The sequence below is a fragment of the Neophocaena asiaeorientalis genome, unplaced genomic scaffold (assembly GCF_003031525.2).
Source record: "Neophocaena asiaeorientalis asiaeorientalis breed wild unplaced genomic scaffold, Neophocaena_asiaeorientalis_V1.1 scaffold947, whole genome shotgun sequence".
In the NCBI taxonomy this organism is placed as follows: Eukaryota; Metazoa; Chordata; class Mammalia; order Artiodactyla; family Phocoenidae; genus Neophocaena; species Neophocaena asiaeorientalis.
In genome coordinates, this window is record NW_020175906.1 from 116,137 (window position 1) to 133,926 (window position 17,790).

Genomic DNA, 17,790 nt, shown 5'->3' on the forward strand with positions numbered 1-17,790 from the left:
AAAAAAAAAAAAAAAAAAAAGATAAAAACATTTTTATAGATTTAAATAACAGTTCAATACAACAGAAAAGACATCACAAGCCAGTAGGAGACAATACAGTCTTTAGGAGTTAAGAGAGAAATTATTTCAGGCTACTGCAGTCAGAAAAAGCTTTATACATTATAAGGGAAATAAAAGTTGAGCTACATGTTAAAAACAAGTGAATGGAAGGGAAAAGGAAATTTATTGCATTAAGAGTTGACAAAAGTCTGAAGGCTACAAGGCACTGTATAAATTCAGATGAAAGGGAGCAAACAAGTTTAGCTATAACGGTATGGTTAAGATCACAGATCCTGAAGCCAGACTCCCTGGCTTTCTGATCTTGTGTCTGCCCTTTAATGGTTTTGTAACTTTGTACCAGTTATGCTCCAATTTCCTTTAAAAATGGGGACAAAACCACGAAAAAAACTTTCCACTGTGACAATATGAGTTAAATCAGTTAATATATGTAAAGCTTTTAGACAATGCCTGGCACAAAGAAAATGCTCCAAAAATAATTTAAAAGGAGAGCTCACACAAACTCGTGAACTAATGCAACCCAAGGCTAGTCAACTAACATAAATGAGTGAAGCAGGTAGATTTGTTTAGAAATATATTGTTTGCCATTAAAAACATAGGAATTGTCTTCATTTAAAAAAACAAAGTGTTCTCTTCCATTTTTCTTAAAACACATGTTCCTGCTCATTCTACCTTTTTCCCCCACTTTTAAAACAGACATGAGTTTAAGAAATATTTAATTTTCACTTAACTCTGTTATAAGATAAAAACAACAGTACAAGCACAGTGATAAATGACAACTGATACTCAGCCGTAGTTCAGGGAGTCATAGAAAGTGGTAGGAACTCTAGAGAATCTGAAAATGTAGGTCTCACCTATAGAAGGCCATTGATAGTCTCAGCTACTGCTGCCAAAAGATACTGTGGTTTCAGATCTTCTCAATTTTCAAAAGAAGCTGAAAATTCAGATTCTTGTGTAAAAGCTCCTAATTTTCACGTGTAACCAATTTTTTAAAATGCTACAACATTGAGCACTACCACACCAGCCAAACAGCCTGACTGCTATATTTGACCCATGTGTTGCCAGTTTGCCATATTTGATTTAGGGCCTGCTGGCTAGAATAGTAAACTATGTATCAAATTAAAAGTATTTGGAATTGGCCGCGTTAATCAACAACCTTCTTCAGTAGTGCTTTCTAGTGCTTTTTTAGCACAGAGATCAAAATATTTTTAATCAAGGTTTATTTCTATAGTTTATATGTATTTTTAAGTGCACTAAATGTGCTTTTTCAATTTATCTTCCCTTCCATCCAGATTCCAAGGAACCCGTCAGTAGTTGATATACCATTTGTTTGGTCAGTCTCTCTCTGTTCCTGTTTCTGTGTGTCTTCCCTTCCCTTCCCTCCCTCCTTCTCTCTCTTTTCTTGACACACACACACACACACACACACACACACAAATCACATTACAGATAACGGGTATCAGTGGAAGCCTTTAAAAATAATACTGAAGGTTCTTTTTCCCCTGAAATTATTATAGAAAATTTTGATTCTAGAGAAAGGTTTAAAAATAAATATTAACCTGCAAGTCAATCTTCCAGAGATCCTACTCCTAACATTTAACAAGAAAATAATCTGATGAAGATGATGTTTAGGAGAAGTAATCTATACTATTACCCAGAACAAATTAAAATATTTTCATAACATAGGCCTATAGAAAGTAATTTCTTATTTTGTATTTGTTGTACTGCTATTATTCTTAAGTTTAAATGGTACCAATAGTAAAAATCCTTGAACCTAAAACAAAAGAAAATGTGAATATTCTCAAAATTACAGGAATACTTTAAACACCACTAGATCTCATCACCATTTTCAATTACTGAAAGTTAAAAATATTTTAAATGGCTGTGAAAAAGAAATCAGGCAAATTTAATCCTTAGTGCACAAAATCAGGCCATCTGTTTTTATGGTTCATTTAAGACAGGTTACAAATTCATTTACATGTTCACTTCCTTGAATTTTTATAAAAATGCATCAGCTAAAATCTCCAACCAGGGCAGTATTAATAAGTACAGAGCTCAGAAGTATTTTAAGTGACAATATATGTAAATTTTAGCAGTGTGATGCTTCCACCTCAAAAGGCTAAGGATTCATTCCTGCCAAAAGTGAATAACCCATTTCCTTCAGATTAGATTCAATCGAACAAACTCAAATTGAGGGTCATTCTGTAAAACAACTGGCCTTCTTAAAAGCATGAATGTCATGAAAGACAAAGAAAAGTTGAGGAATTGTTTCAAATTAAAGAAGACTAAAGAGAATTGACAACTAAGTGTAATGCTGGTTAATAGGCCAAATCCTAGATCAGAGGGAAAACTTACCAAGAGGTACTGACAGATTCTCTCCGTGACCAAACTTTACTCAGGTTCCTCTGAGCCCAAATAGGCCCTATCCTTGGGTATGTTCTAGATCTAGCCCCATTTTAGCAAGAATCCTGCTAAGTCAGTTTAGCCCGAATCCCCCACCCTCGATATCTGATCATACTTGGTATCTGACCAAATTCCTTACCCGCATCTTTCCCCCAGGTGATGTCTGATCGTCCTGGCCTGCCTTCAGCAAGAATCTTATGGTTGGTTTAGCCAGAATTCCCCCTTGCCACTGATGTTTCCTCTTAGTAGTTTTCTATCCACCCACACTGCCCCATTCCCAATCCCAGGCTCCTTGCCTATAAAACTCCATTTCTCCTTTTTGTATTGAAATTGAGCCCACTCCTATACTGAGGTCTCTTTTCCCCTGTTGCAATAGTTCCTGAGTAAAATCTGGATTTGCTGCTTTAACTACTGTCAGGGTCTGGTTTTTCTTTGACAATGCTATAAAGTACAACTAGCACAATTTCATGATGGATTGTATAAGAGTATGATAAGAGTATTTTACAATGTTGAATTTCCTGAATTTGAGGCTTACACTGCAGTTTCATAAAACAGGGACTGGCAAACTTTTTCTATAACAGGGCCAGATAGTAAATATTACAGGCACAGAGAGCCACATACAGTCTCTACCACATATTCTTTTTTGGTTTTGTTCTTTACAACCACTTAAAAATGTAAAACCAGTTTTAGTTCAAGAGCTTTGTAAAAATAAGGGCTGAATTTGACTCACGAGCCATTGTTTGCCAACCCCTGATACAGACAATGTCCTTGCTCTTTAAAAATATGCAATGAATGGGCTTCCCTGGTGGCGCAGTGGTTGAGAATCTGCCTGCTAATGCAGGGGACACGGGTTCGAGCCCTGGTCTGGGAAGATCCCACATGCCACGGAGCAACTAGGCCTGTGAGCCACAACTACTGAGCCTGTGCTCCGCAACAAGAGAGGCCATGATAGTGAGAGGCCCGTGCACCACGATGAAGAGTGGCCCCTGCTTGCCACAACCAGAGAAAGCCCTCGCACAGAAACGAAGACCCAACACAGCAAAAATAAATAAATAAAATTAATAAACTCCTACCCCCAACACCTTCCAAAAAAAAATAAATTAAAAAAATTTATAAATTTAAAAAATTAAAAAATAAAAATATGCAATGAAGCATGTAAGGGTAAAGTCATGATGGCTGCAACTTACTCTCAAATGATTCAGCAAAAATAATAATAATGATAACATGTGAGAGAGAAAATGCATAGCAAAATATTCACAATTTGTAAATCTATGTGAAAGGTGAAGGGAATTAACCATATTATGCTTACAACTTTTCTTTAAATTTGAATTTTTTTCAAAATAAAAAGTTTAAAAAAAGCCATAGATGTCCCTGGGGTTTTAAACCCAGAAGCCTCAATGTGCAAGCCTGGAGCATGGTTCTGGTGGCTCAGGAAGAAAAGAATGAGAACTCCCACAAAGCAAAAGGTATCCTGTCATCAAGGTCATTTCAGTACATACCCATGGGTCCAAAGGTATCTAGATTCTCCTGTCATCACCAGCAAACTCCTACAAGGCAGCATAACAGGCACTGTGACACCATCTGGGTGCTTAAAATCCATGACAATCTTGAAGTAAAGACAAAAGCATAAAGATCAATCCAAAATGTCATGTACTCCAAGAATAAGAATGATTCTGGCTATCTTTCTAGGCTAATAGAGATTAAAACATGGTAACGCTTATAGGATGGCATAGCACAGAGGCTCTCAAACTTTAGTGTACATAAGAATCAACTGAATGACTAAAAAACATATTTAATCCACAGAGAGACTCAGTAGATGTATCATGAGGCTCAGGAATCTGCACCTCTAACAGTCACCTAAGGAAATTATGATGTGGATGGTCTGAGGAACACACATATACTATGCAAAACACTAGGGTAGTGGTCAAACACAAGGACTTAGGAGCTGAAACATTCATACCCTGGATTTTTCATTTACTGGCCATATGATTCAGGACAAGTCATTTAACCCTTCTGTGTCCAGTTTCCTCAACTCTTACAGGATTGTTAAGTGGATATAAATTACAGTATCTGGCACATCATAAATACAAAAAACACTATTATTATTCATAGAAATATTAATAATTCATAATATAAGGGGAAGTAACTATTAGATGCAGATTCTTATATAATCCATTTGTCTTTAAAGTCATGCAACATTTTGGATTTTAGAGACTGATTTACAAGAGATAAACAAAGAACACAGGAAGATTTTCAGCAATTCTTCCTAAATTACGATCAAATATTATAAATAGCAACATATAAAGGTACAACAGCCAAGAAAATGTTTTTGTGCTCAGGAACCCAAACACTGATGACTTCAGTCTAAACATAGCAGCAGCTAACAAATGTGAATTTTAAAAAGGCGTGTGACAGGGCTAAAAAATATTTAAATGAACAAATCAATCCATCTGAAAAATAAATATGACAACCAAATATCAGTGGGATAATATAATTTAGCATAGTACCTTCATTAAAGGTAAACTTGCCACAGTACCTGGCACCAAAGAAAGCATTCAGTAACTGTTACCTACTATTATTAATAATAATATTGGATCAAATTAGATAATACACATGAAAATTCTTTGTAAACTACACAAAATTATACAGATCTAAGTTGGTTTTTTCCCTTTCTCATCTGCCATTCCAATCTAAGTACGGAAAATAAAGTAAGATGATAGAATTTAATTTTCCAAACAATTATCTGTTCCAAATGATGACATATAATTTCAAATAGTCATACTCCAAAAGCATACTATTTTATAAACACTGTAGATAAATTCTGAAGTTTTGGGTGTGAAATGAAACTTCCCTGAAGCGTATAAATAAAAGAAGATGGACTGACAGAGACAGAGGGTGGTTAGATGAACAGATATTTAATAAAGCAAGTATATTAAAATGTTAACTGTAGCATCAGGTGGTGAGTATATAGGGATTTACTGTATAATACTAACTTTTCGGTGTGAAAATTTTCATAATAAAATGTTAGGAAAAGGGGAGAAAACCCCACTGTGGCCCATTTGTAAGCCATTATATATAGGCTTCAATTTTCTGAATAGACACTAAGGTTCACACGTAAGAAAAAATAATAGCGTATTTATTAATTACATTATTAGAGATGATCAGTTGTGGCTTAAAGGAATGAAAACTGTCTGGGTGAAAACTCTTGATGGGAAAATATTCTGAGAAACTAGACTATAACTCATTCATTAGACAAATACTTATTAATCACTGTGTGAGGCATCAAAGACTCCAATGGTGAATAAGAGACATATTCTCTGCCCACCTAGAGATTACAGTTTCTGGCCAATTAATATTCCACGTTTTAAAAATACAAAATACATATATATTTGTGAAATTCAAACACATCCGCTCCTATCAACAGAGTAATGATTTTAAAATAGGGAAATCTCAGTTTAAACAAATGATTAGAACTGACAAGACAAATACAAACATGACACTAATTAATGTGGAAACATTTGTGCTGAAATATAAAAGCCAAGTTTCAAGGAAGAAAAATACACTACCAAATAATACAAATGTTATGGGAATTATGTTAGAAAATGTACAGAATACTTATTAATTATTATAATTGATGATTATTATTGATTTACTATAGAAGCTCACAGAACTCAGGAAGACAGTTTACTTACTGTTTATCAGTTTATTATAAAAGGATATGATAAAGCATACAGATGAACATCAGATGCAAGAGATGTATAGGACAAGGTAAGGAGTACAGAACATCCATGCCCTCTCTGGGCACACCACTCTCCCAGCACCTCCACGTGTTCATCAACCTGGAATCTCTCTATACTACTGGGATTTTTATGGAGGCTTCCTCATGTAGGCATGATTAATTATTAACTCCATTTCCAGACCCTCTCCCCTCTCTGGGGAGTTTTTGTGAATTTAAGGAAATGACTCTTATTTATAAAATTAAATGTACATTTTCTATGAAAATCAAATTTTCCTTAAAATATTCCATCATAAAAATAAAGTATTATCAATATCATCACAGTATCTGTATCTGAAATATAATGCTTGTGGGACTTCCCTGGTGGTGCAATGGTTAAGAATCTGCCTGCCAATGCAGGGGCCATGGGTTCGATCCCCGGTCCGGGAAGATCCCACATGCCGTGAAGCAGCTAAGCCTATGCACCACAACTACTGAGCCTGCGTTCTAGAGCCCGTGAGCCACAACTACTGAACCCACGTGCCACAACTACTGAAGCCCACATGCCTAGAGCCCATGCTCTGCAACAAGAGAAGCCACCAAAATGAGAAGCCCATGCACTGCAATGAAGAGTAGTCCTCACTCACTGCAACTAGAGAAAGCCTATGCGCAGCAACACAGCCAAAAATAAATAAATAAATAAAATTTAAAAATATGTAATGCTTGTTAAAGGCAAAAAAAAAAAATTTTTTTTTCAAAAATTCACTAAGGATTCACAATAAATAATGCTTGCCAGCAACTGCTGAATCATTCTGCCCTGTGACAGCTTTGTTCCACAGGAGCTTTTTCCAATTATTCTTTTTGGCTTTACCTATATTCTTTATTTTCTGAGATGGCAGAGTCAATAAAGATCAAGTTTCCAGCAAGCTCATGGTAAGACAGGAGAGAAGGGGGCAGGGCAAAATCATTAAAAGAATGACACAGCCATTGAGGATACAATAAAAACTAATCCGCCTAATTAGGCCCAAGATGGCAGAAGATTTGACTTCCAGTAGACCTTGAGCCTTATTATAATGCATTAGCTTATTGTAACACATTAGCATGCTAAATGACACACCCATAGGCACAATGATGGTTCCCAGGCTGACCACAAAAGGCCAAAAAGTGGGCTGTGGCCCAGTTCCTGGAAATCTCCATCCCTTCTCCAAAACAGTTAGAATATTCCTCCCACTTGTTAGCATATGTAATTACCCAGCCCATTAAAAACTAACCACCCCCACAGCCTGGGACCCCGGTCTCACCTTCTGAGACTGACTACATTCTGTCTATGGAATGTGTCTCTCTCTAAACAAACTTTCATTTACTATGGCTCGCCCTAGAATTCTTTCCTACGTGAAGCCAAGAATCCTCACTTGGTAGCTCATCCCAGGAACTCACCCAAGACCTGGGACATGACCATTCTCTCACACCCCCTTCTCCTGCAACAATGGGGCATGACTGAGGGTAATGTTCAGTTCAAAGCAAACAAACAAAAAATCCTAGACATTCTGATCTTATAAAACCTTTAACACAACCAAAATACAACAGAAAAAAAAACCCAGACACAGCTATCACTCAAGTATTTACTCAAATAAAGATAAGATGCAGGGACTTCCCTGGCGGTCCAGTGGTTAAGACTCCGGGCTCCCAATGCAGGGGGCACAGGTTCAACCCCTGGTCGGGGAACTAAGATCCTACATGCCGCATGGCACAGCCAAAAAAAAAAAAAGAAAAGAAAAAAAAGATAAGATGCATAACAGAAAGTACATGAAACAGATCTCCTCCATGTTGGCTAAACAGGAAAATGAAAAAATATATTGCTACTGGGAACACTTCTGAGAAAGAAGACAAACTTAATCCTGATCCTTATTGGTTAAAAATAGGCTGAGACCTTTAACCTTTTGAAACCCTTGAGGGTATATCAACAAGAGACAATAAGAGGTAAAGAATAATGTGTGATTTATACAGAATGATGAAAGCTGAGAGGACAGAAGTGACTATACTTAGCTGGAGAAAATATTTCATACCTGAGAATTTAGCAGACTAGAAAGAAGTCCACCTGTTTCCCATAGCCTGCCAAATCTAAGTTGTCCTAACTGGACCCACCTGTAACTGAGCAGGACCCTATAGGGCCTTCCTGGGACAGACCCCTCCCCCATATCATCTGCCTTAGCTCCTCTCTGAAGTACCAAGATAATAGTATCTGACGCATATTTCCTGAGTTTTTTACATGCTAAAACCACCACCAAAGGAAGAAATTACTTAATGATTATGAGCACGTAGCCTCCAAACCATCTGGCACCTAAGGATTGATCACCATCAATCAATCAGAGAACTGTGCAGAAGCTGATCACATATCCTGGGACACCCCTCCCTCACCTTGCCTTTAAAAAAGCTTTTTTGAAACCCTTCGGAGACTTTAGGGTTTTAGAGCATGAGCCACCCATCCTCCTTGTATTGGCACCTTTACAATAAATGCTGCCCTTTCCCTCACCACAATCCAGTGTCAGTAGATTGGCTTTACTGCATGAGGGCAAGCAGACCCAAGTTTGGTTCAGTAACAAAATGAAGTAAGTTTGCTTTTTATTTTAAACAGCAAACAAGTGATTCCACATACCTCATCATGGCCATGTCTGCTATGTTTGGACACGTGAGAAAGGAGAAGAGGAAAAAGGGAGATAGACACAACAGCAAGGATACAAGACTGAAGCTACAAACTACTTACAAAGGAAGAAATACAACAATATCAAAAATGTCTGTTAACATACGTTCCCTGGATTTATAAATACAGAATCCCACCATATCATGAGATAATTAGTCCATTGTGAGGGAGAAGAGCAACCCTGAACATTTTTAGTAAAACAAATATAACTTTTTGTCCTTCTACAAAAGATGACACTCCCAGAAGTATACTTTCCTAAGCTGAAAAGTAGCTGAAAGAGAAGCCTGTGGTATACCATATTTTTCCAAAGCAGAGGAATTAATAGGAATTTTGCCTAGGATATGTTGGAGACCAACAGCTGCTGTCAGTGACCTTTAAATCTCCTACCTGTACTACATAAGTCTGCTTAGTTTCCATCCTTTAAGAAAAGTTAAAATCAAGGACCACAACAAACCAGTTTCCCAACACTAGGAGCCATGAATTCATTTGCTAAATTCTTTGAAAACTGGAATCTCAAGATTACCAAGTCTTGTGAAACTCAAAGGAAGGAGACAATGGCAGTAACAACACACTCTGGAATCAATACACAGGACATAGGACCTCCCATGTAAAAATGACTAAAAAAAGAAAACGAGCTCTGCTCCCTTGTCCTACAGTCAGAAGCAATTTCCTAAAGTACAGGCCTTAATAGTCTTATCAAGAGGGGGAAAAAGATCTCATACATGAAGTTGAGATGGTACCTTACGGCATATAACAGTGATCTGCAAGTAGTAGATGCAGCAGCTAAATACCATTGGGGCCCAAGGAACTTATTTCTCACTGCTTCTGAGAGAGGGTGTAAGAAGCTGAGCATCATTTCATGTTTCTAGCGTGAAAACTTTCCTAGTTGATCAGATACCATGAATACATTTAGGGAACATACCTGGGAACTTGTCTACAGTATTGCCTATGTGAAACAAGGAAAATTAGATCCGATTAAAAGTTTAAAAGAAAACACCACAAACAAATCTACTCTAGAGCACAACGTCAGCAAATTCCACCCTTCAAACACAACTCTACCTTACAAAACTAGGTCTCAACAGCTGAATAATAGATTCTGCCCTCTCTTCCTCTTCACCCCCAAATACAGATGATTTTTCAATGGTTTTATATGGCTGAGCTCAAGAGGAACGTAAAATTAAAAGAAAAGGCATCTTTTAGTTTAATGGTCTAAGCACATTGCCAAATGCCATAAAAGAGAGCAAAATATACATTGCATAACAGAAAAATAAGCTTGAAAATGAACAGATGCCCAATTAGAGGCACTTTAGCCATCACTGAATATTCAATAGCTTAAACACCTATGAGATAATATGATCATGCTTATGTGTTTGCACTGAGACCACTTGCTATCAGCTCTCATTTATCACACTGTGGCTTCATTTGTTTGCAGGTACTGTGAAGTGAAATCCACCACCATCCAAATAAGGACTCTCAAAGCAAGATCAGTCACAAACCACCTCAGTAAAATTAAGTTTTCCTTTGTACATGATAAGGCTACATAGGTAATGAAACATTTTAGCTTAAATAAAAATTTTTTGGATTTTATCCTCATTTACTTGTTAGATTCTGTCTAGTAGATTATATTCCACAAATATTTTGGGGTGAATAAATGAATGAATAAGTTCATCATAAATAATTTATTTGAAAATATAGGTGGTGTATCATACATTTTTGGAGAGCAGGCTTCCTAAATTCCATTTATTTATGTCCTGGGCTTTCCTCCTTAAGCAAAATAAATCACCAGATTCATATACACAGATAACCCAAATAAGACAGCTAGCACAACAAGAACAATAGTAGTCGTATGTATATCTATTCCTGAGGACCTGGCTATTCCTCATAAGGAAAAACTTACTATAGTACCTACCTCAGGCCTAGCATAGAATAGGTGATTGCTACACAATGAGGTATCACCTCACACCTGTCAGAATGGCGATTATCAAAAAGAAATAACAAGTGTTGGCATGGATATGGGAAAAATTCAACCTTGCATGCTGTTGGTAGGAATGTAAATTGGTTCAGTCACTAAGGAAAACAGTATGAAAGTTCCTCAAAAAATCAAAAATAGAACTACTATATGATCCAACAATTCCACTTCTGGGTATTTATTCAAAGGAATAAACACTAACTTGAAAAGATATGTGCTCCCTCATGTGCATTATTTACAACAGCCAAGACATGGAAGCAACCTAAATGTCCATTAATGGATGAAGAAAATGTGAGATACACACACACACACACACACACACACACACATTATTCAGCTATAAAAAAGGAGGAAAAAAAAAAAAAAAAAAAGGAGGAAATTTTGCCATTTGCGACAACAGGGATGAACCTAGAGTGTATTATGCTAAGTGAAATAAGTCAGACAAGAAAGACAAACATTGGGTTGTCTTTGGGTTGGCCAAAAAAGTTCGTTCCACCAAACCAGCTTTTTTCTGTAAGACGTTATGATCTCACTTATATGTGGAATCTAAAAAAAACATAACAAAACAGAAGCAGACTCAGATACAGAGAACTAGTGGTTCCAATGGGGAGGACGATGGAAGGATGAGTGAAATAGGTTAGGGAGATTAGGAGGTACAAACTCCCAAACTTACAAAATAAATTGGTCACGGGGATATAATGTACAGCATTACAATATTATTGACTATATTCTGTATCGCAACATATGGCAACTAGGCTTATCGTGGTAATCCTCTTACAACGTATAAAAGTATCAAATTTCTATCCTGTACACCTGAAACTAATATAATACTGTAAGTCAATTATACTTCAATTTTTTAAAAAAAACTGGAAAAAAAAAGTATATGCTTCCAGAGACACCAAATGGAGATAACAATTACAGCAGATTTTCCGTGCAACTCGAGCTAAGTTTTCCCCTCTTTACAAGTTTTAATTAAAAACTATAGAGCGGGGCAGAGTCAAGATGGCGGTGTGGGAAGATGCAGAGTTCATGTCTCCCCATAACTGGGGCGCCTGCCGGACTCTGCTCGGGGAGCCTAACACCCAAGGAGGATGGTAGGATGTGGGGGAACTGAGGTGGGGAGAAGTGGAGTTTGGACAGGACAGGCACCGCTGAGGGGTGGCTGAGAAGGGAGAGGGGTTCCCACGCCTGGAGGGACCCTCAGGGGCTCGGATCAGGGGGGAGTGGGCCCAGCATTTCCCCTACCACATTGGCTGGGGAAGTCTGCCCGGTTCTCAGGCCGGGTCCTACGCCCTCAGAGGTCCCCTCCAGGCTGGGTTTGTCCTGGGGGAGTAGGAGGGAAGCCGGGAGAGAAGGATAGGCAGGCAGAAGGAGCCCTCAGGACCAGAGGAGCAGGAAAGGAGCAGAGGGCATTTGCCCCTTCCACTTGGGCACGGGGAGCCTGCTGACCTCCCAGGCCAGTCCCCCGCCCTCCAAAGCCCCCTCCAGGCTTCACGGGCCCTGGCGGCATATGAGGGAGGCCAGGAAGATCAGCAGAGGCAGGTGGAAAGGGACCTCCAGGACCAGAGGAGCAGGAGAGGAGTGGAGGGCGTTTGCCCCACCCACTCAAGCCCAGGAAGCCTGCTGGGCTCCCAGGGCGGGGTCCCCCACCCTCTGAGACCAGGGGCAGGGGCACTCCTGAGCCCCTTCTGTTCTGTTGAGCTTAAGCCCCACCCCCCACCCCACCACAGCCTTTCCCAGCCCTGTTGGTCCTAAACATAGGCCCACCCACTGCCCAAACATCACCCCTGCTTCGGCCCCACCCTCCACAGCCAAGGCCTTTTCCACCTTTTCTCTTCCTTTTTTTACCATCCCACAGAACTTGCGGGATCTTGGTTCACGAGCCAGGGGTCGGGCCAAAGCTCCTGCAGTGGGAGCTCTGAGTCCAAACCACTGGACTAACAGAGAACCTCAGACCCCAGGGAATATTCATCAGAGTGAGGTCTCCCGGAGGTCCTCACCTTAGCACCAAGACCCAGCTCTACCCAACAGCCTACAAACTGCAGTGTTAGAAGCCACAGGCCAAACAACTGGGAAGACAGGAACACAATCACACTCATTAAAAAAAGGAAAAAAAAATGAGAGAGCAAAACAATATGTCACAGATGAAGGGGCAAGGTAAAAACCTACAAGACCAAATAAATGAAGAGGAAATAGGCAATCTACCTGAAAAGGAATTCAGAGTAATGATAGTAAACATGATCTAGAATCTCAGAAATAGAATGGAGACACGGATTGAGAAAATACAAGAATGTTTAACAAAGATCTAGAAGAATTAAAGGACAAAAAAACAGAGATGAACAACATAATAACTGAAATGAAAAATACACTAGACTGAATCAATAACAGAATAACTGAGGTAGAAGAACGAATAAGTGAGCTGGAAGACAAAATGGTGGAAATAACTGCCAAGGAGCAGAATAAAGAAAAAGGAATGAAAAGAATTGAAGACAATCTCAGAGACCTCTGGGACAACACTAAATGCACCAACATTCAACTTACAGGTTCCCAGAAGAAGAGAAAAAGAAAGGGTCTGAGAAAATATTTGAAGAGATTATAGTCGAAAACTTCCCTAACATGGGAAAGGAAATAGTCACCCAAGTCCAGGAAGCACAGAGAGTCCATACAGGATAAACCCTAGGAGAAACACACCAAGACACATATTAATCAAACTAAGAAAAATTAAATTCAAAGAAAAAATATTAAAAGCAGCAAGGGAAAAACAATACATAACATGCAAAGGAATCCCAATAAGGTTATCAGCAGATTTTTCAGCATAAACTCTGCAGGCCAGAAAGGAGTGGCAGGATATACTTAAAGTGATGAAAGAGAAAAACCTACAACCAAGATTACTCTACCCAGCAAGGATCTCAGTCAGATTCGATGGAGAAGTCAAAAGCTTTTCAGAAAAGCAAAAGCTAAGAGAATTCAGCACCACCAAACCAGCTTTACAACAAATGCTATAGAAACTTCTCTAGGCGGGAAACACAAGAGAAGAAAAGGACCCACAAAAACAAGCCCAAAACAATTAAGAAAATGGTAATAGGAACTTACATGTCAATAACCTTGAATGTAAATAGATGAAAGGCCCCCCAAAAAAGACACAGACTGGCTGAATGGATACAAAAAACAAGACCCATATACGCTGTCTACAAGAGACCCACTTCAGACCTAGGGACACATAAAGACTGAAAGTGAAGGGATGGAAAAAGATATTCCATGCAAATGGAAATCAAAAGAAAGCTGGAGTAGCAATACTCGTATCAGATAAAATAGACTATAAAATAAAGACTGTTACAAGAGATAAGGAAGGACACTACATAATGATCAAGAGATTAATCTAAAAAAGAAGATGTAACAATTGTAACTGTTTATGCACCCAACATAGGAACACCTCAATACATAAGGCAAATGCTAACAACCATGAAAGGGGAAATAGACAGTAACACAATAATAGTGGGGGACTTTAACACCCCACTTACACCAATGGACAGATCATCCAAACATAAAATAAATAAGGAAACACAAGCTTTAAATGACACAATATACCAGATAGATTTAATTGATATTTACAGAACATTCCGCCCAAAAGTGGCAGAATACACTTGCTTCTCAAGTGCACATGGAACATTATCCAGGATAGATCCCATCTTGGGACACAAATCAAGCCTCTGAAAATTTAAGAAAATTGAAATCGTATGCAGCATCTTTTCTGACCACAACGTTATGAGATTGGAAATCGATTACAGGAAAAAAACTGTAAAAAACATAAATACATGGAGGCTAAACAGTGCACTACTAAATAACCAAGAGATCACTGAAGAAATCAAAGAAGAAATAAAAAAATACATAGAAACAAATGACAATGAAAACACAACAACCCAAAACCTTTGGGACACAGCAAAATCAGTTCTAAGAGGGAAGTTTATAGCAGTTCAATCTCACCTCAAGAAACAAGAAAAATCTCAAATAAACACTCTCACCCTACACCTAAAGCAACTAGAGAAAGAAGAACAAAGAAAACCCAAAGGCAGTAGAAGGAAAGAAATCATAAAGATCAGAGCAGAAATAAATGAAATAGAAATGAAGAAAACAATAGCAAAGATCAATAACACTAAAAGCTGGTTCTTTGAGAAGATAAACAATATTGATAAAGCCAGACTCATCAAGAAAAAAAGGGAGAGGACGCAAATCAATAAAATTAGAAATGAAAAAGGAGAAATCACATTTGACACCATAGAAATACAAAGAATTATAAGAGACTACTACAAACAACTATATGCCAATAACATGGACAACCACGAAGAAATGGACAAATTCTTGGAAAGGTACAATTTTCCAAGACTGAACCAGGAAGAATTAGAAAATATAAACAGACCTATCACAAGTAATGATATTGAAACCATAATTAAAAATTTTCCAACAAACAAAAGTCCAAGACCAGATGGCTTCAAAGGCGAATTCCATCAAACATTTAGATAAGAGCTAACACCCATCCTTCTCAAACTCTTCCAAAAAATTGCAGAGAGAGGAACACTCCCAAATTCATTATACGAAGCCACCATCACCCTGATACCAAAACCAGAAAAAGATATCACAAAAAAAGAAAATTATAGATCAATATCACTGATGAACATAGATGCAGAAATCTTGAACAAAATACTAGCAAACAGAATCCAACAACATAATAAAAGGATCATACACCATGATCAAGCAGGATTTATCCCATGGATGCAAGGATTCTTCAATATATACAAATCAATCAATGTGATACACCATATTAACAAATTAAGGAATAAAAACCGTATGATCATCTCAATAGATGCAGAAAAGCTTTTGACAAAATTCAACACCCATTTATGATAAAAACTCTCCAGAAAATGGGCATAGAGGGAACCTACCTCAACATAATAAAGGCCATATATGACCAATCCACAGCAAACAGCGTAAGCAATGGTGAAAAACTGAAAGTATTTCCACTAAGATCAGCAACAAGACAAGGATGTCCACTCTCGCCACTCTTATTCAACATAGTTTTGGAAGTCCTAGCCCTGGCAATCAGAGAAGAAAAAGAAATAAAAGGAATACAAATTGGAAAGAAGAAGCAAAACTGTCACTGTTTGCAGATGATATGATACTATACATAGAGAGTCCTAAAGATGCAACCAGAAAACTACTAGAACTAATCAACAAAATTGGTAAGGTTTCAGGATACAAAATTAATGCACAGAAATCTCTGGCATTCCTATACACTAACAACAAAAAAATCAAAAATATAAATTAAGGAAACACTCCCATTTACCATCACAACAAAAAGAACAAAATACCTAGGAATAAACCTACCTAAGGAGGCAAAAGACTTTTACTGAGAAAACTATAACACATGATGAAAGAAATCAAAGATGACATAAACAGATGGAGAAATACACCATGTTCTTGGAATGGAAGAATCAATATTGTGAAAATGACAATACTACCCAAAGCAATCTACAGATTCAATGCAATCCCTATCAAACTACCAAGGGCATTCTTCACAGAATTAGAACAAAAAATTTTACAATTCATATGGACACAAAAGACCCCAACAAAGAAAAATGGAGTTGGAGGAATCAAGCTCCCGATTTCAAACTATACTACAAAGCCACAGTAATCAAGACAGTATGGTACTGGCACGAAAACAGAAATATAGATCAATGGTAAAGGATAGACAGCCCAGAGATAAACCCACACACATATGGTCACCTAATTCATGATAAAGGAGGCAAGAACATACAGTGCAGAAAAGATAGCCTCTTCAATAAGTGCCGGGAAAACTGGACAGCTACATGTAAAAGAATGAAATTAGAACACTCCCCAACACCATACACAAAAATAAACTCAAAATGGATTAAAGACCTAAATATAAGACCAGACACTATAAAACTCTTAGAGGAAAATATAGGTAGAACACTCTATGACATAAATCACAGCAAGATCTTTTTTGACCCACCTCCTAGAGAAATGTAAATAAAAACAAGAATAAACAAATGGGACCTAATGAAACTTAAAAGCTTTTGCACAGGAAAGGAAACCATAAACAAGACGAAAAGAAAACCCTCAGAATGGGAGGAAATATTTGCAAATGAACCAATGGACAAAGGATTAATCTCCAAAATATACAAACAGTTCATGGAGCTCAATATCAAAAAAACAAACAATTCAATTAAAAAATGGGTGAAAGACCTAAACAGACATCTCACCAAAGAAGACATACAGATGGCCAAGAGGCACATGAAAAGATGCTCAACATCACTAATTATTAGAGAAATGCAAATCAAGACTGCAATAAGGCATCACCTCACACCAGTCACAATGGCCATTATCAAAAAATCTAGAAACAATAAATGGTGGAAAGGGTGTGGTGAAAAGTGAAGCCTCCTCCACTGTTGGTGGGAATGTAAACTGATACAGCCACTATAGAGAACAGTATGGAAGTTTCTTAAAAAACTAAATATAGAACTACCATATGACCCAGCAATCCCACTACTGAGCATATACCCTGAGAAAACCATAATGCAAAAAGAGACATGCACCACAATGTTCACTGCAGCACTATTTACAATAGCCAAGACATGTAACCAACCTAACTGTCCATTGACAGATGAATGGATAAAGAACATGTGGCACATATATACAATGGAATATTACTCAGCCATAAAAAGAAACAAAACTGAGTTATTTGTAGTGAGGTGGATGGACCTAGAGTCTGTCATACAGGGTGAAGCAAGTCAGAAAGAGAAAAACAAATACTGTATGATAACACATATATGTGAAATCTAAAGGAAAAAAAAATGTTACTGATGAACCTAGTGGCAAGGCAGGAATAAATACGTAGACATAGAGAATGGACTTGAGGACATGGGGGAG

General features: G+C 37.8%; 1 protein-coding gene across 1 annotated transcript in view; it reads right to left on the bottom strand.

Moving 5' to 3' along the window:
• ALKBH8 (alkB homolog 8, tRNA methyltransferase) overlaps positions 1-17,790 on the bottom strand; it is a 61,316-nt gene that overhangs the window by 28,604 nt on the left and 14,922 nt on the right. Inside the window, exon 7 of the mRNA XM_024732949.1 lies at positions 3,960-4,066. Coding sequence (XP_024588717.1) covers positions 3,960-4,066 — 107 coding nt within the window. The remainder of the gene's footprint in view (positions 1-3,959; positions 4,067-17,790) is intronic.